Source organism: Stylophora pistillata, chromosome 1 (genome assembly GCF_964205215.1).
Source record: "Stylophora pistillata chromosome 1, jaStyPist1.2, whole genome shotgun sequence".
In the NCBI taxonomy this organism is placed as follows: domain Eukaryota; kingdom Metazoa; phylum Cnidaria; class Anthozoa; order Scleractinia; family Pocilloporidae; genus Stylophora; species Stylophora pistillata.
The window spans coordinates 31,751,975-31,777,692 of record NC_142519.1 but is presented as its reverse complement, the minus strand read 5'-3'; the positions used below and the strand labels follow the sequence as shown (position 1 = coordinate 31,777,692).

At 37.5% G+C, this 25,718-nt stretch overlaps 1 protein-coding gene across 2 annotated transcripts in view; it reads right to left on the bottom strand.

Annotated features, from left to right (window-relative positions):
* Positions 1-24,436, bottom strand: part of LOC111334291 (dedicator of cytokinesis protein 1) — a 64,777-nt gene extending 40,341 nt beyond the window's left edge. The window contains exons 1-37 of one of the 2 annotated variants that reach the window (XM_022939986.2): positions 24,273-24,436; positions 24,041-24,124; positions 23,086-23,126; positions 22,784-22,839; positions 22,580-22,673; positions 21,939-22,031; positions 21,784-21,839; positions 20,863-20,950; positions 20,397-20,429; positions 19,685-19,830; positions 19,346-19,427; positions 19,115-19,178; positions 18,588-18,659; positions 18,347-18,422; positions 17,873-17,955; positions 17,656-17,699; positions 17,001-17,082; positions 16,377-16,430; positions 15,618-15,688; positions 15,089-15,187; positions 13,389-13,461; positions 13,012-13,115; positions 11,909-12,068; positions 11,447-11,544; positions 10,286-10,369; positions 9,006-9,106; positions 8,060-8,156; positions 7,686-7,738; positions 7,467-7,575; positions 6,212-6,282; positions 5,461-5,567; positions 4,819-4,946; positions 4,215-4,310; positions 3,582-3,680; positions 1,621-1,715; positions 1,392-1,467; positions 423-523 (exon numbers count right to left, since the gene is read on the bottom strand). In XM_022939986.2, the coding sequence (XP_022795721.2) occupies positions 423-523; positions 1,392-1,467; positions 1,621-1,715; positions 3,582-3,680; positions 4,215-4,310; positions 4,819-4,946; positions 5,461-5,567; positions 6,212-6,282; positions 7,467-7,575; positions 7,686-7,738; positions 8,060-8,156; positions 9,006-9,106; positions 10,286-10,369; positions 11,447-11,544; positions 11,909-12,068; positions 13,012-13,115; positions 13,389-13,461; positions 15,089-15,187; positions 15,618-15,688; positions 16,377-16,430; positions 17,001-17,082; positions 17,656-17,699; positions 17,873-17,955; positions 18,347-18,422; positions 18,588-18,659; positions 19,115-19,178; positions 19,346-19,427; positions 19,685-19,830; positions 20,397-20,429; positions 20,863-20,950; positions 21,784-21,839; positions 21,939-22,031; positions 22,580-22,673; positions 22,784-22,839; positions 23,086-23,126; positions 24,041-24,124; positions 24,273-24,315 (3,113 nt within the window). In that variant the 5' untranslated portion in view covers positions 24,316-24,436. Of the gene's footprint in view, positions 1-422; positions 524-1,391; positions 1,468-1,620; positions 1,716-3,581; positions 3,681-4,214; positions 4,311-4,818; positions 4,947-5,460; positions 5,568-6,211; positions 6,283-7,466; positions 7,576-7,685; positions 7,739-8,059; positions 8,157-9,005; positions 9,107-10,285; positions 10,370-11,446; positions 11,545-11,908; positions 12,069-13,011; positions 13,116-13,388; positions 13,462-15,088; positions 15,188-15,617; positions 15,689-16,376; positions 16,431-17,000; positions 17,083-17,655; positions 17,700-17,872; positions 17,956-18,346; positions 18,423-18,587; positions 18,660-19,114; positions 19,179-19,345; positions 19,428-19,684; positions 19,831-20,396; positions 20,430-20,862; positions 20,951-21,783; positions 21,840-21,938; positions 22,032-22,579; positions 22,674-22,783; positions 22,840-23,085; positions 23,127-24,040; positions 24,125-24,272 lie in introns of those variants that run through there. The other variant, XM_088751445.1, reaches the window with a different exon arrangement.
* Between the last annotated feature and the right edge of the window lie 1,282 nt (positions 24,437-25,718).

The following is a 25,718-nucleotide window of genomic DNA, read 5'->3' as shown; positions in this document are numbered from 1 at the left end:
GATTATAACGCTTACCATCTGCAGCCACAGATGGCTCCATATCTGTCCATGATATAGTGTAGTTTAAATTTACCTGAATGTGAGGCCCTTAAACATTACGTTAGATTTTCTCAAAGGTTTGTAAAACACCTTTGCTTCAAGAAAACAAACTAAACTGTTATTCTTCTTTAACTTCATAAATTTTCGGGAAATTTCAACATACTGTGAGGCGGATATTTGAGTATTTTCCCTCTGATATTTTAAACTGAAGATGTTTGTTGTAATCGCACAGGATAAATGCTCCTGAATAACTAGAGCTCAAATTTCTTAACCTGTTATGAAAGACATTTGTCCCGTTTTTGTTCTAGATTTCCACGATATGTTTGAGGTGGTGTGGTATTCACCAACACTCGTACCAGAAAAATTAAAAATTAAGTACTCACTTTTCTAAAATTTTGTCTTGTTTTGTGGTGCTGAACGATTCCAACTGCAGGGATTCCTGAGTCACGAACGCCACGGCCAGATGGAAAAAATTATTCCACAACTAAAATAACGAGAAATAAATATTTACCAAAACAACAATATACCAACAGTGCTCTCAATTAATTTAATTTGGTTACAAATGTGAATCGTTACTTTACAGAAAGGAAATGAGCGTTTTGTTTCGTGTTCATTTTCGGCCTTTCGTTCATTAAATCATATGCAACAGTCGACAATAACCTTCAGTAAAATTATATCCTTCTAGTTAGCGCTCGCAAGTTCAACGTTTAATTCCTTGAGGTGATTAACATGTAATTTTTCCCTATAGGGGAGTCCTTGTTTACAATATTTGCCTCATTAGCATAAGCAATTCAGTTTTTGATGGAGCTAAAAATAAATCAGTTCTGAATATCGAAAGATCAAAGTACGATTAACTCGGCCAATGAATACGAGCCTGATGCATTGAACACTTTTTGTGCAACACGGGTTTAAAAACTCCAAATTTTACATAGAATGTATGAGCTCATTAGCGCTTTTGCCACCCAGAAATTTTGCAGTTTTTGATGGACTATTTCTCCTTGAATATTACACCCAAAGAGCTAAAACTTTCACCATGTACTAAGGTTTTCTAGCTCTTTAGCTGCCTGAAGTCAATTTGTATCTAACATGCTTCCTTCTTTCCGTAAAGCCGTATGCAAATGAGCAAAAATGTAAACAATGACGTCAGCATGAATCCGCCTATAATATCCATATAGTATCCAGCAAACAGGTAATGAGAATACTCAAACTTATCAGGTAGAAGTTGTTATCTTGATGTAACACCAAATTCTCGTACCTCAGTTGTAATTTACGGTCTCAACATTCGTCCATCTTATCTGCAAGCTTTCTTGTTAACGGCTTAATATCGGAAAAGTATCTACAAAAAGACTGACCTGATCTTCAAATGCTCCTGCTCCAAAGTGCTCCTGCATCGCTTCAGAAAAATACTGAATGGCATTTAAGATCACACTGTTTTGACACAAAATATGAAAAATCAGGCAGCGAAACGAGGTTTACGATATCCCCAGCAGTTAAGTACACGAGACAAAAAGGTACCATGAGTTTCATTATTTAAGAAGGTTCTCAATAAAGCAATTTAGATGGATCGGCCGAGCCACACACCTGTTCTGAACCATGGTCATTACCATCCAGTCTTTAGGAAAGATGTTGTTGCTCACAAACTCACGAAACAGCATGAAAAGTTCCATAAGAAAATCCTACGGAAGGCAAAGTTAAAAGAGTAGTCATAAAAAAGCACGATGTTTCCAACTCTCAGAGGTCATTTTCAAGTGAGTAAAGTTTTCTAAATTAGCATAAAAATGTAGAAAACGTTAAAAGGGGTAAAAATGTGGCGAATGCTACAATATGATAAAATATGTAAGAAAGTGCTAAAAATATTTGTGGCAAAAACAAAGGAACAACAATAACAAGAACTACTCTTAACAGATAATTTGGCGCGAATTGAATCGCACTCAACTCTCTTCTACGTGGAAGTTTTTTCATGGGGAATTTGAACGCCTCAAAGAGATCTTCTCTCGACTGCGCTATCCATACGATCTTCCGCCGTCTACCGTCCGCCAATTCATTGAATCAAAAGTGTCCGAGGATTCACGTACCCAAGTGTCTGGTAAAAAAGAAGCCCCGATCAGAATCGTGTTGCCCTTCAAAGATCAGAAATCTGCGAACGTAGTACGTAGACAGCTTGCTGACCTCAAGCGGAAGATCAAAGCAGAGCTTAGCCGCCTCTTTTGAGTCAACAAGGCATGTATTAATTTCAGTGTGGCCTGTGCGATGCAAGGTATGTCGGCTACACGTGCCGACACCTTCACCTACGAATTGAGGAACATAAAGGATCGGCAATCGGAAACCACCTCAGAGAGCAGCATGATATGGAGCCAGACGACATCGCACAAAGTTTTAGAATCTTAATAAAGTGTCAGAATAGATTTGACTGTCTTATTTTTGAAATGCTTTTTTATCAAAGAACTCAAACCAATACTACACAAACAGTGTAATTCAATTCGCGCCAAATTATTTGTGTAGAGTAGTTCTTGTAGGTATTGTTCCATTCTTTACCACAAATATTTTTAACACTTTCTTGCATATTTTATCACATTGTAGCGTTCGCCACATTTTTATCCATTTCAACTTTTTCTACACTTTTATGCTAATTTAGAAAACTTTTACTCACTTGAAAATGACCTCAGAGAGGTCGAAACGTCGTGCTTTTTAATCGCTAATTTTTATCTCGAAATCGATCTCTAAGAAATAACTTATCAAAAAAAGTAGTCTTTTATTTTTTCGCGAAGAGTTTTATTTGCTCCTGCTTCCTTGTTACGAGTGACACTCGACCTGATGGACAATGAGTTGAGGTATAGTTTTCGAGCGCCCCACTCGTGGAGCTCCTGCAGCGCCTCGGCGTCACTTCAAAAGTTTCCCGCGGCGCGCTTACATCAACATTTTTTTCCCTGATATTTTTTTGACTCGCGCGACGGACTTCGCCGAAAAGGAAGGACTGCTCGTGGTCTAGGTATGTCTTCGTGCTTTCAGCAGTTTCGAGAAAGTTTGTCAGAAAAAAAGACAAAGGTGCACGCGACAATCTCAAAAAGGTAACCTGGGTATCTGATAATCAGTGAATTTTTAAAAGTAAAAAAAAAAAATAAGTTTCGTCAAACCCGCGATGCCTCGTCTTTGCAGTGACGTTTCATCAGATTACCCTAAAATCCTGAGGTCAAGGAAACGGTGACCTGGAAACTACCCACAATACCTTTCGACGTTGTCGCGTACACTTTTTTTTTCGCTTTTTTTCAGACAACTTCTCTGGGAAAAGCTGTATACCACAAAGTCCACATTTGATGCCTTCCAAAAAAACACCATCCAACAAAACACCTTTGGCTAGTGTGTTCAAAAATATAATGGAGACTTTCCCTATTTTGCTTTTGGAAAACATGCATGTGTACACGTTTTGGGGGGTCGTTTTATTTTTCTGTAAAGGTAAGTAAAAAAATAAAAAACCTTCGTCAAAATCATCATGTAAAGAGAGACTTTTTTATTGAAAAAAGATAAATAATAATGAAACTCACCAGCAGATCCTGGTCTGTTGGAAAGTGTTGTACGTACATCTGGTAATGTTTCTCGTCCATCTGTTGTAGCATGGCTATCAAACAAGCCACATAGTTACCCTAATACAAAAAAAAAAACAATCCAATCCGGATTTAAAACAACAGCTAGTGAAGAGCCAATCACACAACTCACATGTGTGGCAATAAATCAATCAGCGCGCAAACAATAATTACTATCCAAGAGTGAGCAGGTAGAAAGAAATGTCCCGTTCGTTTCAAAATAAATCAAAACTTGGAAAAGACTGTAGCATCATGCATCAAACGCAGTACACACTAAATTAGAAAGAAAAACTATCAGAGTCGCAAAAAGAAGAATTTCAATCAATTTTTGGTGGAATATCTGGTGAAACCATTTGCAATTGCTTATCGAAAGTAATCCATTTTTGCTTGACTTCGCTCTGTGATTGGTCCACAAAACACGCGCCACTCTCCCAACCAATCAAATTCAAGACTAAAACTAATCCTGATTTAAACACTCGCTTTTTCCCATGTTTCATTCAGTTTTCCTGTTTTAACTTGAAAATCTAACTGGCTAATAATGATGTCAACCCACGATCAATTAGGCTTTTGTGATCATTTCATAACGACACCTACCACAACAGTCAGCGATCGATCCATCATGATGACAGCTTTCACCACATCACGCAACAATGAAGTCGCCAACAGAAGAACATCGTCGTGGGTGGAGCCCTTTGCAAATAAACGAATGTTACCATCACATTAACCACCAGTGGTCATCAAATCTCGGTCAAACAAAACATTAGAGTGTACCAGAGAGAAACCTAATCTAGTGTTGAAGACATCAAGGTTAGTTGTCTAGTTTCATGAGGTACATGTACCAGCCTTTTTAACCCATTCACCCCTATGAGTGGCATCTAATTTCTTCTTTAAAAAAAATCATCCGAGAACCAAATCCTCCGTGAAAGAACTTTTGGAAATATAAGGAGAACAGTATGGGGCCATGATGTGTTTATTAGGGTGTAAAGGGTTACATGACAGTATAGATAAATTCTTAGTTCACGAGTTTGAACCAAGAGCAAAAATTCCCCGGACTGAACACTCTCTGAGACGAGTACGCCCACCGCAAAATGTTAGAGGAAAGCGCCAATCACGAAAGCTTCAAAACACGATACTGCAAAACATAGCTACGGTAGAACAGCAAAGGTTTTTATTGATAAGCGCCAACGGCTCAACTCACCACATCCTTTCTTGTCAAAATGATCAGAATATCGTTCATGATGTCAATACAGCTCTTCATTTCCTCACTTTTCTTCATCTCGTTTTTGAGTTGTTCAACAATCATTGGAAGCAGAACATAACGTGATTCTGTTAAAGAACGAAATGAACTGTAAATGAAATAGACGCTGTCTTAGCAGTCATGACAAATTTGACGATTTTTTCCCCGATCGCAGCTACTTGCCAATCTAATTTGTTCCCAAGCTCCCATCGCAGCACTTTCTGCCTCCACGTCTTCTTCTTATGAGTCATGTGATAAAACTGTGCATACTGATTGATTGACTTAACCGGCGATGGGCAGCGATAAGCGTATAAAATCGGGGGAATGTTCATCCTGGACGAATTCTGGCGAATCTTCACGCCCATATCTGACAAAACATGCGCGCATGCCTGATAGAATAACATATTTGCAGCGAGAATCAACTGAAATGATCTCATAGCATCATTCCCGTAGGACTTAGCAAGCATTAATCGAGCAGTCATTCCCATGACTATAAAATAGCATCGAAACTTAGGTTGCGTACGTTACTTTTCTCCTTTGTTGTATAAGGATCGCAATCAAATTGCAAAGAACAATCACCTCAGACGAGAAGTGTAAACTTACCTTGGTCTTCGAAAAGCTTCGATTTCACCATATTATGGATGCAGTCCATTTTCTGAGAAGTCAAACGCTTCTCCGGAATGTTCTCGATAAATTCCCTTGCGTAGTGACTAAATCAAAGAAACGGCGTTATTTTTTTTTTTTTTGCAATTTAGCCCAAACTGTTTACAAGAAATTAAACTATGCATCTCAGGGCATTGAAACATCGCCGCAGATCAAAATAAATTAAGAACCCACAACACCTTCATTTTAATAAAGTGTTTTATTTTTTGTTGATGAAGGATAGTGGTTTTCTTTCAACGCACTATGCAAGTTAAAAAACTACATCTACATCTACATCTACTTTATTACTCTTCAACGCTATTACACATCAAGAAGAGATAAAAAAATAAAAATATAAAAATATAAACATAGCTAATAAAAATAATAAATAAATAAAATATGTAATTAACAATATAGCTATGCTTAAACTTAGAAAAATTTTGTACTGCAAAAAGCTGAATAATTAAGTGATCTAGTTCCAGGTGATAAACAGTTCCAGTCCCTTACAGTTCTCGGAAAGAAACTATACTTGTAGTAGTCATGATGTACAGGTGGTTGAATAAATGAATTCATCGAGTAATTTCTAGTTTTCCTAATAGACCATTGTTTAACAATCTACAAACGTATTGCAATCTACAATCTACAAACGTATTACAAACGTAATAACTAAATGTTTAACTAATCTACAAACGTAATAACACGTAATACACACCTAAGCTCTTTGCTGTCAAACACAAGCATCAAGTCTACAAACGTTGCTGGGAAGTATTTCAAAGCAGCTCCCTACGGTAAGAAAAGGAAGATCCAGGAGAAAACTCAGATTTGTGACGATTTCAACTTTGTTTAGGGTGTTGGTGAAAAAGCTCAGTAGAATGCAGATCCTATCGCACTTTCGTCACGGGTTCCATGAATACCAAACTCAACCCCAGACCCCTGTATTATAAGACTAGTTTTAAGTAGTAATAGTAACTATTAACCCTAACCCTTAAAAGTGATCAGGATCTTATTTCTCCCTTCAATATCACCGCTCAATCACAGTCATGCACAGAATAGAGAAAATGCTAGCCAGCGGAACAAACTCTTGATTGATGAACAAATTCTCCTTTTCAGTACCATAGGAAAAGTGTAGAGAACAGTATGGATAATGTGCGTAGTGATGTTAAGGTGTTAAGGGTCATAGAAGTTTTTTTACCCCCAGCATATCTTCAGTCATTTTTTTGTGCAATACAAGCTTGCAATACAACCGCCTCCCGGTTAGCTCAATGGATAGAGCGCTGGACTGATGTGTGGGAGGTCGAGGGTTCGAGCCCCGGCCGGACCAATACTCAAGGTCTAAAATAATTGAGAAGGATATGCTGCCTTTCTATAACATCAAGAAATGGTTTAGATGTTCTAGTCTTCTCGGATAAGGACGAATAAATGGAGGCCCCGTCTCCTGCAGGGTTAGGGGTAGGAGACGTTAATTTCCCACACACGAGATTACTGTGTGATGGATGTCCTCCCCTGGGGTGGGATGGGTGGGTTGTTGTCTTGCGTTTCATACATGAGCCTCTGGCTCGGGCAATATGGGTAACCATGCCCCACGTAAAGACATTAAACTCAGTTTGATTACAATTTGATTATTACTATTACCATTACAGGAGAGACTAAAAGATATGGGTTCAATAAGAAAAAAATATATTCGAAAAGCAATAATAAACCAGCATGTATCGAGGAAGTCTAAAGGTAGAGAGTTTGAAATAGAATTCAAACCACCGACCGAAAAAAAAAAAAACTCAGGATGAATTTTTGCACTCTGAAGACAACCTTCTCTGTCTGTTAATTTATTTGAGGTGTCTCACACAGTGGAAATAATCAGCAGTATTGCCATTTTATCCCATTTGTATCCAATTTTTTATTGGCACAAAGCTTACTCTGAAGGGAAATAAAAGCATGACATTTGTGTTAAATGATTAACATTGGTTTACCTGCGTGAGAAGGGTGTCATTCTTGACATCTGCCATGCATTGTACCAGAGCTTGAAACAATGTTCTCAGGTTCTCTTCAAATTCAGACTGGCCCTTGTCACCAACCGCTCTAAGATGCAATCGATGACAGTCATCAAAGAGATTTCGCCAACTTATCGGGAAACGAAAACAGAAAAACTATTCCTAGATATAGTGATCATCTCAAACGTACTACCTTACCTTTGAAACAAAATTCTTGACTGAACAATGAATTTGAAAATGTACTCCATGGCCTATGGGAGAAAAATAAACCGTTTGCAACTTAATAACTGACAGAGTAAGTGACATACGGACAGAGAGAAGGACAGACAGACAGTTTGAATGACCGACTGACCCATTGACAGACTGACAGGCTGACAGACGAATAGAAAGGCAGACTAATAGACTGACAGACGCACAGACAGACTGACAGACAGACAGACAGACAGACAGACAGACAAGAAGAAACCAAAGTTAGTAAGGCAGAGGGCAGAAATGGGAACAGGTAAACTAACAGTAAAGACAGTATACAGGATGACAAACAGACCGATTGACACAAGACCTACAAGCCGTACCTTCATAGCCTTGAGAAGTAGATCGATCCGTAATTTATCTGGTTGTGCTTCGTTTATTGCATAATTTATGTACTCCAAAAATACAGAGATGAGAATGCTGCAATCAGAACACAGACAGGTTACCATAAGCTATAACCTTCCACTAGTAGCTCACAAATTACGTTCAACAACACTTATGAGCTCTTTCAAAATAGACAATTGCAGATTCCTGGAGCCGACAAGCATAGGCAGGGCTCGACACTAACGGTAGCCCACTAGCCACAGACTAGTAGAAATTCAGTTTTGGCTAGAGGTTTTCGGTTTTCACTGGCCAGTTTGGCTAGTAAACGAACTGAAATTGTCGTAGCATCCAAGATGTCACCAGCCACTTAGCTAATAAGTTGAAAAGTTAGGGTCAAGCCCTAAAGGTAATCTAGATAAAACAGGTTTTGCCCCAATCCAGTCTACACCATCTAAGCCCGCCTTTCTCACTCTCAGATACCGACAGACTTCGCTCCCTTCCCTTTCTTCGCCCAATACTCAAAATTCGAAATCTCAAACTGTGTTCTAATTCGAAGCTAGTTGAGGCGTGAACACTGTTACGATAATACAACACAAAATAACATGGAACATACTTCGCTTTGGATAAAGAAAAAAGGCGATTGTCATGAGTATTTTCGCTCACGCTTTTCCTAGGAGTGTCTCTTTGGTCGGTAGTAGATCTGACTGCGAGGAATTGTCTACTTTTTTTAAAAGTTCGGCGTCAAGCTGTTTATTCGGCGATCCCCGGAGCAGTCATTCGTGTCAGAAATACCGATAAGCAGGCTGGCAGGGAAATCAGTTATTTTAGTGAGGCTCTCTAATAAAAGACTGACAAGGTCGCGCGTGGGAGCCCAAACTGTGTTGTGATACCAATAACAACCGAAACATCATGTACCTCCGTAGATATCTGAAGATTTTCACTTACTGATCCGCTTTCGTGGCTCCAAACAGATCTTCTATGTAGGCATCTAAGACGGGTCTAAAATGATGATACTTTTTGTCTGCCAACAAACTAATGGTAAACACCTGGTGAGAAGGGAAGAACTCACTCAAAACAAGCTCCGATCTATAGGGTATGTCAAAATAGATGGAGTTTCCTAGCTTTTCGGGGGTCGTTTTCAATCACTATGAGGAAAACTTTTAACAACGACTTGTCTGAAGTCCGAATGGGAGCAAGGAAAGACCAGCAGGAAAATAAGATGATTCAAGACGGAGAAGATCAGCAAGGATTTAATTTGTAAATCCTATAACATTTTAGCAATATGCAACCAGCCATTAAAATTTTCTTGAAATTTCAGTGACTCCTTAAAACCTCTTTGGCTAGCATTTGTGTTGACCTTTCACGTAATACCTCAGGAGCACGTGCCATTAAAGTACAAAGTAAATTATAACATAGCGCGCGCGCTAGTCCTATCTAATTCCTATTGCGTCAACAGGAACAAAATCTTTATGTACGCACGGCCGTGCTCAATAAAATGACGTGTGCAGTTTTAAAATAGCTGCAAAATTTCCGTCGTGTGAGTTCATTAGTTGAAGTTTCGGAAAGCGATATCAGTAAATGGAAGACCAACCAAACTTTTCTTTGGCTTTCGACCTTCTCGCAAGTAGTCAAGACAAAAAGCGCAACGAAAACGAAACACAACGGGCCCGTTTCCCGATTTATCGGAACAGGAGCTGGAAAAATTTTAGCTGAAAGACTGTCAGCAAGAACTAAGAAGACTACAAATTGGTCTGTCGCGACTTTTAAAGGTAAACGTCACTGTTGATAACGTTTTTTTTGGTTACATTTGTTAACTCTACCGAAAACCATTTAATTACAAAATCAACAAAACAATCGGAGACGCCAACATTTTCGGGCAACTTTCATTTCAAAAAACATTACAAAAACGTCATTCAGCGCCCAAATTGTTTTCGTATGTTATAAAAGAATTGTTTCATGCTTTTAGCTGTGCGTATATTGAGTTATGGATGCACTGGGGAAGTTTGGAGAGCACTCAAGAAGCTAGAGTTGCTCTCGGCTGCGCCTCGAGCGACTCTTACGCTTCTCTCGTGCTCTCCAAACTCCCCGCGTGCATCCATAACTCGATATACGCACGCTAAGCATGAAACAATTCTTAATATGAAGGTACTAACAACTTAAGTATGACAACTTTTGAAAGTAAATGTACCTCGCCATTGCTGGCAAAAGGAAACCCTCCAACTTACCAAAGCGTCAAACACAAGCCTGTCATACTTGTGCGCATGCTCCATAAGAATTGCAAAGAGTGCATCAAATGTATCCGTTAAGAACTAAAAATAAAACAACATCGAATTCAAGAGCACATAACACACAAGTGACAATACTTAATTTACGTGTTTTTGGAGTCGCACTAACATGTTGCCAAATGAACAAACTCGATGTTTTGTCAAGAGTGGGTAAGTTACTAAAGAAACTATAGTGCCGCCCCGGTAGGAGGTATTAAAAGATATCATGGAAATTGGCCAACGTAAACAGTTTCTAAATCCAACGTTTAAGAACTAAAAATAAAACAGCATCGAATTTCAAGAGCAAATAAAACAAAAGGGACAATCCTTTTAAATTGACGTGGTTTTCGTCAGAGCGAATGGAGGAAGGGCTCACACTCCAATTGTCAGCGTTGAAAACTGTTTTCGTCAGCTTTAGAAACTGTTGATCGACATGATCACATGATCGACCCAATTAATGATTAACAATTATTCACCGAAGTGGAGGTAGCTAGTGGTGGATATTTACCAAGCCGCGAAGCCGCTCGGTAAATATCCACCGCTAGCCACCAACACCGAGGTCATATACTAAAGACATGAGATAATATAGTACAAAATGATGATGAACTTCTTATTCATGTGTCAATTATAAAATAGCAGTAATAAAACCACTAAGGAAGGACACAACAAGATAATTTAAATAAAAGAATAAATAACTAAGTATTAATATACGATTAAATAGCATAAAATTTGTGGTGATTTTAACTCATTTCTTTCTACAACAAGCCAGTTGCTCCGCGGAATTTAATGGCAAAGAATTTTCAGAATTTGAGTAGCCAATCAGAGCGCCTTCAACGCTATCCATGGTATTTGTATCTATAACTTAAATCAAATTATTGATGTATTTTTCCTGCATCTTATTCGAGAGTAAACTTGCTGACAAAACATAAACAAAATTAAAATCAATTAATAATGACATCATCAAAGAAACGGCATATGTATAAATGATCCATAAAAATAAGCCTACTCTAATGAGCCCGCTCTAATGATTGAACTATTTTGGATAGACTGAAAGACCTCTGTTTCCTCCTGGCAAACTGGATGACGTTTAATTGTTTGGAACAGTTTGTATTAAGAACAAACCTTAACGATTTCTTCACCACTGACTTTCATCACAGTAATCAGAATGTCTTTTAATTTTCCAACCATGGAATTCCACTTAAGTAGTCCAAGAAGATCAACTAAGAAGACACAAAAAAGATGTAAGTAAACAACAAACAAACAAAAAACGCCAACAAACACTTAAAAAAAGATTAGCTGGCGACTTTCCCAACCTAATGAGAATTCCACTCAGACATAAGAGTCGATCTCAATCGAGAGTCGACAGTAATCCGGTATTGAACTGGTTAAGCTTCACGATAATCTTTTTATTAATCTAGAAAAATCGCACCACACTCTCGACCAATCAGAAACAAAACTCAAACCGGCCGTGACTTGAATGGCATCTTTTTTCCCGCGCTTAAAGCAGTGCGTTTGTTTCTACTTTAAAAATTAGGAAAATTCATAACTATCTACTGTATATATAAGACGAATTTTTCAACTCACCGTTTTGCGTCAATTTGGTTGAACAAAGTAGAGTTTCAATTTTCAGTTTGTCGTTCGTTGGTGTGAATGGCAGGTTAGTGGCTTTAACAGATGGAACATCATCTCTCTTGGATTGGAGTTCGAGATACTGCTTAGGATGAGGTACCCTTCCATGATCATTCTGTACAAGACAAAAAAGCAATGAGATAATTTCCTCTCTCAAAAGTCTGCAGAACAAGCGAAAATTTTTTTTCTGTTGTTCACGCGAGTTGCGCGTAAGAGGAGAGAGACAACAAGTGGGTAGGGGAGCAAAAAAAAAACCTCCTCCTCTCGCATGTGTCTCGCACTTCGCTTTCGCCTTGTGCTCCCTTTGCGTTTACCTCGCGCTTGCCTCTGCTCGCCTGAAAAACGCAAAATATGGCGCCTGTTCTACAGGATATGGGCTACCCCCAAAAGGACAACCTCGTATCCTCTTACAAGCGTCGTTATAGAAATTAAAGACTATTTCCTTTCCTTCCATCTACAATGACAAGCTAGTTTTCCTTTCTCGGGATGTCACGCAATGCTTCCCCCCCCCCCCCACCCCCACACAACAACAGAAGCCTCTTCAGGGAGGAGAATTGAGCGAGAACTATGACGGATGCAACAAAAAGTGGAACGTGATCCTTACTCCGCAGTTTGTGGACAACTGAATACAGCGCCGACAAATAGTTTTATTATCATAGGTCACTGAACAGGTTTATCACACCACACAAATAAAGGGGTTAAGTTTCTAAAGAAACTGCGGGGTTGCGTCTCTGGGGGAATGACGAGATACTTTTGTTTCATTAACTGAGTTGGTACTATAAATTGGACACGAGAAAGAGTTTTTAAAGCCGACGTTATGAGTGTTAGCCCTTGATCAGAGAGAATTCGCTCAACTCAGTTGATAAAACCAAATGTTCTTATCAGACCACAAATGAAGGTTAATTTCAGATTTTTATCCATTAAAAACCTCAGCTTAAAACAGTGGATTCTCACTTGAGATACATGTATAATTTCCATAACAACTCTTTTAACAAAAAGCGAGGAATGAATAAAAAAAAAGACATTAGCGTTTGAGTTATAAGAGTATTTTCCTTGACCTTGTAGACCACAAGCTCGTGTGTACCATCTTGGAGAGTGGTCCCGTCATTGTACATGAGCGGTGTGTAAGAAAAGGCAAAGCACTTTTGAGTTCTGTCTCTCTCTGTATTGAGATAATATGCAAACATATACAATGGTTACCTAAGTAACACCATCATCGAAATTATTCTACAAGTTGAAAGAGGAAATTACGTGGACTTCAATAAAAACGGACCCTCGATGTTTCAGGATGAGAAGTCTCATCGCTAAGAATGACAAGGGAAATTGAGTAATTTAAGGCAAGTTGTATGGTATTTTGAATGAAGGGAGGTTAAGCTTCTGAAATTTTGAGACAGAAGAACTTTACTTGTAAATAAATCATGTTACATGTACAGACCTTCGTTGGCAGACCTGTGTTTAAACATAATCCTAACGTGTGAATCTTGGAACTGTTCGATTGGAATGACCAACTGAAATACAAATAAATAAAAATTACATTGCCACACCTTTTATCAGGAAAGAGTAATGTTCCTCTGGGGTAAGCTACAAAATTAGGTAAATTAATGACAAGCTTCTGTGTTTGAGGCCAGAGCCTGAATTGAGCTGGTCTTTGTAGCACGAGGTAACTAGTGGCACAGTCACCCCAGGTTGGAAAAAGGCAAGGTGTATATTGCCTAAGTATATGACACAATGACTTCACCAGGAATGGAGCTGCACACGTAAAACTTTTTATTTTAATGTTCGTTTCCCTCCCGCCTCGATAAGCTTTGCTATGTTTTGGGTAGGGATTGTAAGATATGTATTTTAATTGTTAAAACAAATAGTTTTTTGTTTGTTTGTTTGTTTTTTTTTTTCTATCTTCCCATTTGATTCCAGTGCACTAACGTCTACCCAACCTCATCTCATTTAGCCCTGAATTGAGATAAAAAAAAAACATTTGAATGGCTCTACCCCTCTCAATGACATGCTTAATAGTCCATTTTACAGTTGTGTGCTTGGTTGCCAAGCCTTTGAATGGGAGTGAGTGGGGTGACCTTGTTATGATACAAACCTTGCTGCCTTTCAAATGTAAATCACTTTAACAACAACAAACATATGAAACATATGTATGAACTGCGGTTATGAAACGTATATGTGCACGATCCTTCGCAGTAAAGCACTATTTGAGCAATAGTGAAAATCAGACCTGAAAAAAATTTCAGGCCTGTACGGGATTCGAACCACTGACCTCTGCGATACTAGTGCAGCGCTCTACCAATTGAGCTAACAAGCCAACTGGGAGCAGGCCATCAAATTAATTCGACATAAACCCATAGATGATAAATCAAACAACAACAAACATATGAAACATATGTATGAAACAAACTTATGAAACAAACATATGTTTCATATGTTTGTTGTTGTTTGATTTATCATCTACGGGTTTATGTCGAATTAATTTGATGGCCTGCTCCCAGTTGGCTTGTTAGCTCAATTGGTAGAGCGCTGCACTAGTATCGCAGAGGTCAGTGGTTCGAATCCCGTACAGGCCTGAAATTTTTTTCAGGTCTGATTTTCACTATTGCTCAAATAGTGCTTTACTGCGAAGGATCGTGCACATATACGTAAATCACTTTGTTATCATGCTAACTAGATACAGGTCTCTATCACAACAAGGTCACCTTTAGCCTCACTCTGAATCAAAGGCTTGGCAACTAAGCACACAACTGTAAAATGGCCTATTTTTGTGATTGGAATCTTTCCAACAAAAGTCAGACTTGCCCAATACTCAGGTTCATATTCATAGGTCACCAAGATTTAGAACATGTTATCAGTTGGCTTTTTCCCTTCGACTTGCAAGATCTAATGGTTAATTCTCCCCTCCAACTACAAATTTCCTATGAGAATCTGATGTTCAATCAAGATAACAACTTCCAGCTAATAAGTTTGAGTATTCTCATTACCTGTTTGCTGGATAACGAATGAATATTCTAGAAAGAAGTTGCATGTCTGAGAGCGAAAGGGTTAAGAGTGTACTTTTTAATGAAGAGCCCATATAAGGATAGAAATAACCACTTATTGAAGGTTGACCATTTTAAAGTAAGTTCTTATTCTTACCTTAATTGTCTCCACCCATTCTGGTTTCCCAACATGGTAGAAAATAACTGAACGATATTCACTGACAGGAGCCTCTCCAGCACCAATGCAGATCACATTCTGTATAAAAGGTATGTAAAAGCCATTCACATATCTAAAGTAAATCAACACTTACTAGAAGGTACAAGCTTATGCTGTGAAAATGTAAGGGAATCAGGTCATAAATAAATCATAAAACAAAATTCTCACAGCATGTATCTATTAAATCTCTCAATCTGGGGAAATAGAAACAATTAGAACTGAGCAACTTATCAGCATAGATGGAAAATAAAATAATTGTCCAGTAGTAGCAATTAGAACAATGTCAATGGAATGAATACCTGCATCATCGTAGTTAATCATAGTTTTATTGCAGACTATCTAAATGTCATGTTCTGCTTAATACAACAAAAAGTTAGACACTAAGTTATATAGTGACTACACATTTCAATTTTCTAATTGCATGCTTCGATCATGATAAAAGAACTGTGTAATACAGATAAGTGATTACCTCAAGTTTTGTGCCATCTTTCAGCAGAACATGCATTGTGACCTCAATGTTCTTATATGCTGTCTTTTTACCTGTAACAGCATTAAAAATTCAGTTTCATAACTTAAAATGATTTGCTTGTTAACTCTACAAAAGGCCAGGTCTATAAATTTAAAAATAAGATAAGAGACTTTAAAAACCACCTCTTCAACCTGTAGAAAAACTTAAAAGTTCAAAGTGCCAGATCATTTGTGATGTGTTTAGTACAGAGATGAGAAGTAGTCTAAGGTGGCAATGTCACCAACTTTACATTCTCAAACATCAATAATTATATAGGTTTTCTAATGATTTCTAACAATTTGAAAAGCCATTTAGGTTTACTTGTTTCACCACTCACTTCAATTTGTGCCAAAAATTGAATTTTCTACCACAATTAGCAGTTATGTCGCAGTTCAAATGGCCACTTTGCTGTTATCGATAAGAGTAGAGACAACACGTCATGCAACGTGTCACACACTGAAAGTATCCAGCTTTTATATGACATTGATATTGTGGTAAAAAACAAATCAACAGTGGTCTCAGCTACTCTTATCAACAACCACATTTGTCATCACAGTGTTCAGAATTTGTTGTGGATTCACTCGGCTGTGCCTCATGAGTCCACAACATTTTGACCACTGTGAGGATGAATATGGTTGTCAATAAAAGTACAAATCATGCTAAATCACTATCAATTTGCTAATTTCACAAATACTTCTATTTTGGCCAAGTCATCCTCACCTTTCTCAAATTCTCCAGAGTGAAGGGTAAGATATAAGTCATTACGAAGGTCACCTGGAGAGAAAAAGAAATCATAAAAATGTAATGTAACAAAACAGTTGTAGAACATTAGAAAGGTGTAAAATGTCTGTATATATAGCAAACATTCAACACAATACTTATTGCAAATATATCATTGGTTCAATTAATTTGAACAAATTATCACAGCCTTGTTTTGTGCCTCTGTCAAGTATAATTATTCTTTGATTCACAATGCCTACCTTACATCTACAGCTATGTCTTCAGAGAGGAGCATTGGGGCCCTTATCAAGTCTAGCTCTGTTGATTATTACCTTCCAAGGTTAACCCTTTAACACCCAGAAGTGATTGACATGTAACTTCTCCCCATAATATCCATACATTTTCCAGCAAATAGGTAATGAGAATACTCAAACTTATCAGGTAGAAGTTGTTATCTTGATCTGACACCAAATACCAAAAACTAATTTACGAAAAAATATGTGGCAGCTCAAGGGGAGAATTACCATTATAACAATCAGATCTTGGAAGTTAAAGAGAAAAGTTGTAAATGAAGTGACGGACTCATTTGAACAATATCAACAAAAGCTTATGGCATATTCTCACCAGGCATGATAACCTCAGGAAATCCATGTTTTCGTGCAACAGCTGTTTGTTTGGTTACAAGAAGTGGATGTTCCTCCCGTATCTAAAGGAATATCACCATTTATGGTTATTAGCCCTAGTCTTCACAAGTGTTATTTGCAAAGCATCATTAAATTTTGCGACAAAACATCTTGTACCTCTGTGAAAAGGGATGCAAGGGAAGAAGTCCCATGATGGAATAATAAAAGTAAATACACAACATAAGAGAAACTAACATAAAGATATGTACATGTAACAAAGTTAAAGAACTTTTGATGGTACAATATTTGTTACAGTGGTGTTCTTAAGCCTAGAAAGAAATGATCTATAGCTGCAGGTGAACCACAATTCAAACAATTGCAGTGAAGAATCCTGAAAAATTTCAGGTTTCAATGGGATTTGAACCTGTGCCAACCAGACCGTCACTTAAGTTGGGTGATAATACCACCAGAGCTACAAAGCCATTCAAGGATTCATCTTTCCAGTAAAAGGAATCTGCTCACAAGTTAGCAGTGTACTTAGTTTAGCAACAAAGCAATGACCTCCTTAGAAACCAATGGATTTGTTTTAGTATTATGCCAATTATTTCTATTACACAGGTCACTGCTTAGACCTAGTGAAAACAAGAGTTTCTTACCTGATCAATATCTCCTGCTATAAGCTTCAAGGAAATGCAGATTCCTGAAAACATATGTGTTACATGTAAGGTCAATTTAACAATGGTCAAATTCAATTTTAATCTCCTCTATGTTTTTCATAGGTTACATTATAGTTCTTTACCAGCTAACAAAATCCTATGAGTAAGCATTCCAAAGACAATCACAAAAAGGAAGCTCTATTGAGGAAGTTTATACCTTGTCCTTTCAATCCTTCTTGTGGCTGAGTAGTCATGCGCTTTATCCAAGAATTAAATGAAAATGATTGATGATCAGGAAGCCTGAAAATCATTTTTGGAAAATAAATAAATAAGGCTGCAAGATTTTTCTGAACACTTACTTAATTGAAATGTTGGTAACTGTACCTAACAGAGAATTATTTTATTTATTTATTTATTTATTTATTACCTTTGCCAAACAACAACAATCAAAATAAATAGATAAAAAAAAAGTGACAAAAATGACAACAACAAAAAAATGGCAGGGACACCGCAACAACATAGTAAATTACAGTGGGCCCAGAATTCCTTAATAGTAAAGTGTCAACAGCATGAGAGGTTACAATAAGAAAATTTGAAAGACCATAGAGTGATCCACAGGGTTTTTAATTTTCTGTTGAAGTTCACAAACATGTCTTACCAAAACTACAAGGAGAAGAACAATCAGACTTACAGAAGAAGTTGAAGGAAATGTTCTTTTTCTTCATCGTATTGAGCAGTGCCATTAAACAAGTCCCCAATGTACAGTACTAAAAGATCAAACACAACCTTGCATGAATTAAGCAATAATCATTAATTTATTCATTTATCTGGTTTAAAGGCCAACAACACTGGAATTCAGGTACCATGACTGTATATTATAATGCTAAATGGCTACTTTATGGACTTGATATGAAAATGTTTCCATAACTTACAACCTATGCCAAATGGTCTTCTCAAATTGTGAGTGAGCTTCTTGCTGTCTGTCTCTTTGATATCCATACGTCCTACAAATATACGCAAAAATGTGTCCGACATACAGACTTTTGGAAATTCTTTGCTTGGAGATCATCATTAAGGTTCCTTTGCACAATAACAGCTCTTTTTTTTGTAAGCCATATACATGTTGCTAAAAAGTAGATAGTGCTGGGACCCAAGTTTAACAGCTAGTTCCTACTGTGTTTTTTTTTTTTTTTTTACCTCATCTTTTGTTCACCCACAGAACTAACAAGAACAATGAGGCAAAATACCCAAAATCCTTTTATAAGCTGATCACCACCCCTTTTTTACTTCCCACTTTTCCCTTTTTGTCCACTTCCATCCATTGTCCCTATTTGTCAAAACATTCCTTTTAAAACCTAATAATTTATACAATTCATCCCTGCTCCAACAAAATACATGTATGTGTAGTTATTGTTGACAAAAATCCAGTCAATATGAATGTTTGATAACAAACACTTACCAACTCTGACAATCTGGCAAACCATGTAAACTGGTTCTCGTTTTAAGTCCTTTGCTCCTAAATCCTAAGAACAACAGAGGAAAAAAATTAATATAATTGCCTTTACAACTAATTTCAGCTGTTTATCAATGTTTAATAACATGATGATGGATTGATCAAATTGATCAAACTTTGAAATTAGTTGAATAATAAGCTCCTAAATTTGAATTTTTAATTAGTGGTTTGACTTACTGTGAACAGTACAGTCAGGTTGTGGAATCTTTCAAGATCTTTTGGCACTCCTGCTTTGTCCAAAGACACCAAGTACTGCTCACTATTCCAAAACAAAAGTAAGGGAAACTCTCTTATTTTAACAAATACATAATTCAAAAGGCAAAAAAAGGTAAGAAATTCTTGAGTCAATTTTTAACTTTTAGTCTTACACAATAACTCACAAATTATACAAAATAATACACATTGAAATCCATAGTTGACATGTTATTGGAAGTTCATCTTATTGCACTGTTGAGTAATTTGAATGCTGTTTACATCAATGAAGATAAATTTGGTTTGCAGCAAAAAGGTTCTCACCTGATAAAGCGTTCCTCTTTTGCATCATAAAGTGAAAGAAACAGCTGTGAATCATCAGTGATATTGCACACCACAGCCTTAATGTTGGCAAAAACACTATACGTTGTGTAAAATGCAACTTCTTTTTTCGGAGATTCAGCTATTGACTACAAGAAGTAAAACAATAATCAATTAATCATTGTCACCTCTAGTGTGCATCAACTACTGAATGCAGTCTGGAATGGGGCATAATGAAACAAGTAGAAGAATATTAGGTCTCTTACAAATATTCCATGTGATAGCAAGGCTTAAGCTAGGAAATTAGGCCGAGCTGAAATTTTAAGTATGGGGGCTTAAAGATAACATTCATTGTCAAATAATAGTGAGGGCATGTGTTAACTCAGAAGTACCCATTGTGCTATATCAAGCTATCACCCGCCAAAAATCCAGCCAGCAATAACTTCAATCTCTTTCATCTGGCAAATTTTGCCACTAGCTTGTACTAAGCAACAACCCTGTGGATGAGCAGCATCAATGGTAACTGAAATAAGTGGTCTAGAGTCATTATTGAAAGAGATTTGTCTGACCAGAAATGCATCACATCAATGGGAAACATGCTTGATCAGTCAAAGTGACTGGCACCTGCAAATTAGTCATTTCAAGGAGAAAGAGAGAATCATTTGAAAGAACCATTTTTTGCCTCAGTTACACTAACTCCAGATCCCAAACTTACCGAACTCTTTATTCTGTTTGAGGTGCTGATATGCTGCAAAAAATTTAATTAAAAGGTACATAACTTTGAACCAGGATGTCTGTCATTTCAATTACACGATAGCATTAATTTTAATACTAAATTAAACACTCACTTCCTCATGATTTGTTTGTACTGAATCCAACATAGGTCAAAGTGTTTTGTGCTTGATGATTGAACTTTCCTTATGCAAGGAGAATCCATGATCAGAGAGAGAGCCAATGAGGCATATCAACTTTGCTTAGTTGGTCAAGGCTTATAGCATGTCCACCTATTGTGCTTTACGGCTGCTAAACTCAGATATAATTTGTCAGGTGCACAGAGGTGTATAAATGGCAACTCAAAAGCATTTTAGTTGTTCACTGAACTGGGCTCTTTGCAAATTGATGGCATAGAGGTATCAGAAAATGATAGATTTCTATGCTCAGAAACTCGCCAACTAACTTACTCGTCTGTAAAGTTGAATGGCTCCTGTAGAATCAGGATCAATTATATTGCCCTCTGGATCCCGTACCACAAGATCCAAGCCTAATGTCCTGTGAAACACAAAAAGTACAACATACAAGCAAAGTTAAGTCTGAACAATCTTGTAATGGATTCTGCAGATCGACTCACTTGGCTACAAAGACTTGCCAAGAGAATATTCCTTAATTCAACTTTGTATTATAAGTAAACTACTTGACATAATTAGTTAGAACACTTCTATGTAGCAACCTCTGGAATATTCTTTCCCCCTCACTCCACCTTGAAATGTTTCTAATTAGAGATGTGTCTATGCCATCTAGCAGACCAACATTGAGAGAGACAGTGGATGTAGTAAGTATCCCGACAAATGTGTCTGGGGTGTAGCCTAATGATTTGCTGATAATAATTTACAACTTTCCATGTAAGGAGCCATGCAAGAAAGGTGGTCAAAAAAAAAGGTACAAAGACACTCTCAAAGCCAATTTGAAGAAGTGCAACATTGATATCAGAACCTGGGAAACTGATGCAAACAACAGAGATTTCTGGCATGCAACCACACATGAAGGGGCAGCATTCTTTGAAACAAGTAGGTGTGCAGCATTAGAGGGGAAGAGACGTTTGAGAAAGGAGAGACAACAGGAAGCTAGAAATGATCTCACGCCGCCATCTGGTACCACCTGTCCTCAGTGCCAAAGAACATTCAAGGCCAAAACTGGTCTCATAAGTCATCTTAGAGTCCACAAGCAGGGTAATTGATTTGAGGACCATCATCCTCGTTTCAAGAGATAGCCACGATGATGATGACGACGATGATTAAACTTATGGGCATGGTAAGTGTCCTATCCAAGAAAACCTGATGATAAATCTTATTCTCACATAAACAATAAAAACATGATCCACAAACCTGTTTCCATAATCTATTACTTGAGTAACTCTTTGCTTTAACTGTTTCAACTGATCCTAGAAGATGAAAAAACACTGCAATTGTTATACATGAATATTGTGTGCATTCATTAGCCTGACGAAGATACAAATGTACACCTTCAGTAAGCTACATACCTTGGGAAGTGCCTTGGCTAAGATTTGTCTTCTCCAATCCATTAATTCCAACATCAGATTTCTCACATCATGAAAAAGGCTGTCTTCCTTTCTCTGCAATTTAAATTCAGGGAAGAGGTTTCATAAAGAGAAAAACAAAGAAAAAAAAATTGTATTACAAAGAGTTATATACAATTTGTATCAATGAGTAACTGAACTTCAAGTCCTACAAAAGCTATTTAGGAGTAATCATACTTCCAATTAAAAATTTCCCTTGTGCTTTACAACCATTAAGCTAGTTACTCCTGAATTTTAATCTGAACGTGGAAGACAAGATGACTTCATGGTTAAAGAAGTCTAGGTTCTAGACCTATTTATGTCATTGTGTTGTGTTCTTGGACAAAACATTCTACTCTCCCAGAGCCTGTCTGGACCAAGGAATATAAAAAGGTGCTGGTAAATTTTCAGGGAAGCCAGATGAAAATGCTGGGGAGTAATCTTGCGATGGACTGGTATCCCATCTAATGGGGAGTAGTGAATTCCCCCTCGTCACTTCATGGTAAGGAAACCCAGTTAATTAACCTCCATCTTCATAGGCCACTTGGCTTGAAAAAAGACCTTTTTCACCTTTCCTAAATAACAATTTATAAATTACAAGTTACCAAATAGACTTGTTTCCACATGGCTCCCCATTCTCGTAGAACAGAAGTCAATTCTTCAACCAGAGCTTCTTCCCTAAAAACACTTTCTGCACCACTAGAAAATAAAAGTACTGGTATTCAGTGATCAAAAGTTTGTGGTACAGCTGTTTTTGATCAATCAGTGTCCTCGTAGTATCTCAGTTATTTTATTTCACAAAACAATACCTTGAGGATTCATCTTTAGCATCTTTGATATAGATATAGGAGATGGGAAAGATTCCCTGGAATCAAACAAAAAAAGGGAAATTTCTCTAACAGTTGCATTTGCATTAAAACATAAATCATAGTCCTTAATTGTACTTCTTCCTCAATGCTATGGCATACTGGATATTGTCACAATATGATGAAAGCAAAGGACATGATGCAGTATTTATAATTACTGACAATTCAAAAAGGCATTAATTAAAAGCATTGTTTCCACAGTGGCATGATTACACAGTACAAGATTGTCAACTATTACTACAGACCTTTGCAGCTTTGTTCCTTAATGAAAATCCTCTGTACCACCCTGAATACAAATAAATATATATATATATAAGTACTTTCAATATGCACTTGACCCCAAAAAACAACTATAAAGATTGTAAAAGTAGTTTACCGCTACAATTATTTACAGGATTTACATCTCTACTTATAAAATCATGCATCATCCAAGCTGACTATCTGTGCTCAAACTTAGATACCATCTGCTTGTCTGAAGAGGTACCTCTCAACCATTTTATAACAATGAAAAGCTTGGTTCCCTTAGGGGGAAGAATATACTCCAGTCAAATATGTCCCATGTGTTGTTAATGAGAGATCTTCTTTGCCATATTACAGATCTGAAGTTACATGTATGAGAACACTTCCAGATATAGAGGTAGTAAGAGGAGTGAATTCATGCACAAAAAATTGACCCTTTCTTTCAACCTCTGAAGCCAGCGATTTAAGGATCTTCCGTGCATTTTTTTTTTGATAATATCGAAGTTTCATTCAACAATCCAATCTTTTTACCCTTCAAAAATTCACAAATTACCATTCACAAATGCTTTCAACTATTTGAAAAAGGAAATGTTATATATTTCTTTGCTTCAAATGTATGTTCACTGCTGACTGTATCTCTAATAAATTCTTTAAATTAGCCCACCCAACCCTGAATACACTTCACCCTCAATAACCTCCCCCCACCCCCTCCCCACTGAAGAAGTAGAAAAATGAAGTATTTGTAATGGTCTGTTAGAGATGTAAGTGTAGTGTTGAGCACTTTTGTTTTTCTGTAAAATCCTGAACCATGTTCTTCATTAACAAATGAAGAATTAAATGTAGGAGAAGCACCTAAGAAATACAAGTAACGAAATTCCCGTGATCTTTATTTCACTGTACTTATACTTTCGATAACATATTAACATACACAGTAACATCATCAGAAACCAAAACCTTCACCTGGACTTTCCTCTAAGATCTGAACAGTCTCGCCAAGCTGAAGCTTGAGCTGATACATTCCTTTTCCATGGAAATTATAGATTGCTGCAAATTAACCAAAATAAAAGCTATGGTTTGTAGGGGACATCCATGTCTACCTTAAGTTTACAATTTATAGTAAGTATATAGGACGCATTACTTAAGGATAAGGAAATCACGATCGTTCATTACGAAACTGGTCCATTTTACCTACCTACTCCGAGCTGCGGAGTCTCGAGTGCTCTCCAGACAGTCATTTCTACGTGAACCTATGAATTCCCGAGGTTTTAGTAAATAGAATGGATCAAAACATTATCACCAATCCTTCCAATCAGCCATAACAAGTTTAGAGGTCCTCCCTCCCTCACGCTGCGAGAGCCCTTGGAATTTCCGGGTGGTTTGCCGCTGACCAGGGATACGAGCGATTGGAAGGAATGCACGTAACAAGGTGGGCAAATAAAGGACACCTAAATAGCGTCTATCAAATAAACATGTCCATTGGAAAATATTCCTCGGAAATACATCTCGGTAGTAAGATTGGATGGAAGATGTGACATTACGAACGTGAAAATTTTTTTGAACAAGGAAAGCAATCGCGGAAAAACTTGCAAACAACGAAATATTGAGACTTTCCGAGGAAAAATAAAGAGCCAGTCATGAATTAGCGCCTCGGGGGGAGGGGGGGGAGGGGTGAGGGTTCGAACGATTTGGGAGGATTACATAGTTTTTTAGGGGAGGAACGGGGGAGGGAGGATGGTTGAAGGGAACTAAGAAAAAAACAAATGAATAAAGGCTGATAGTTTCGAAAGAAACTGTTTGGGGCTGCGTCGGTGGGAGTAACGAAATAATTTGGATATATCAACAAAGTTGAAATGGTAAATTGGCCACCGTAATGATTACAAAAGCTGACGTTTCGAGCGTTAGCCCTTCGTCGGAGCGAATAGAGGAATTGTGGGTTGTGTGTGCTTTTAAAGGCAGAAAATGGAGCTACGTTATTGGTGGGTGCATGGCAACGAGAAAAACATGAATAAATTAGTGGAATGAAAAGCGTTTATTGATCCCTGTGGGATCAAAAAAACAGTTAAACATCTGCTTCTTGAGGTTTGAAATGATCATGATAATAAGAGTGTCTGTTGATCTCTGTTGTCTGGCATGAAATTTTATTCTCATCACCTGCAGAATATTGCTTTGGAAAGGTGTTAGAATTTTCCCTTCCTTTCGAGTTGTTTCACAGTTATTCAGTTCAAAACAGCGTTGCTCTTATGTTCTATGATTCAGCTCCTCGATGGTGAGATACAGGTCCCGTCCAAAATGCTGAGCTGGTGCTCTTTGATCATCTCCATGATCATCTGCTGTGTTTCAATTTAAAAAAAAAAAAAGAACATCACTTTACCTCGATTGACGAGCTCGCGGTATTGAACAGGACTGGTACGTATGTTATGCATCTCTTACCTGAGACTCAGTGTTAAGTTGACTGAAGGTGAAAATGTTGTGTTAGATCCTTTTGAGGGTCCCCCTATAACTCGGTCACATAAAAATATTTAGCCCTTTCATGCATCATGAACAATATTAATATTTCGTTCGCGTTCACACAAAATTTAAGACGATCACGTTTCACAGAAAAAATAAAGTCACATTCACGAATTAATATTTTTACGTT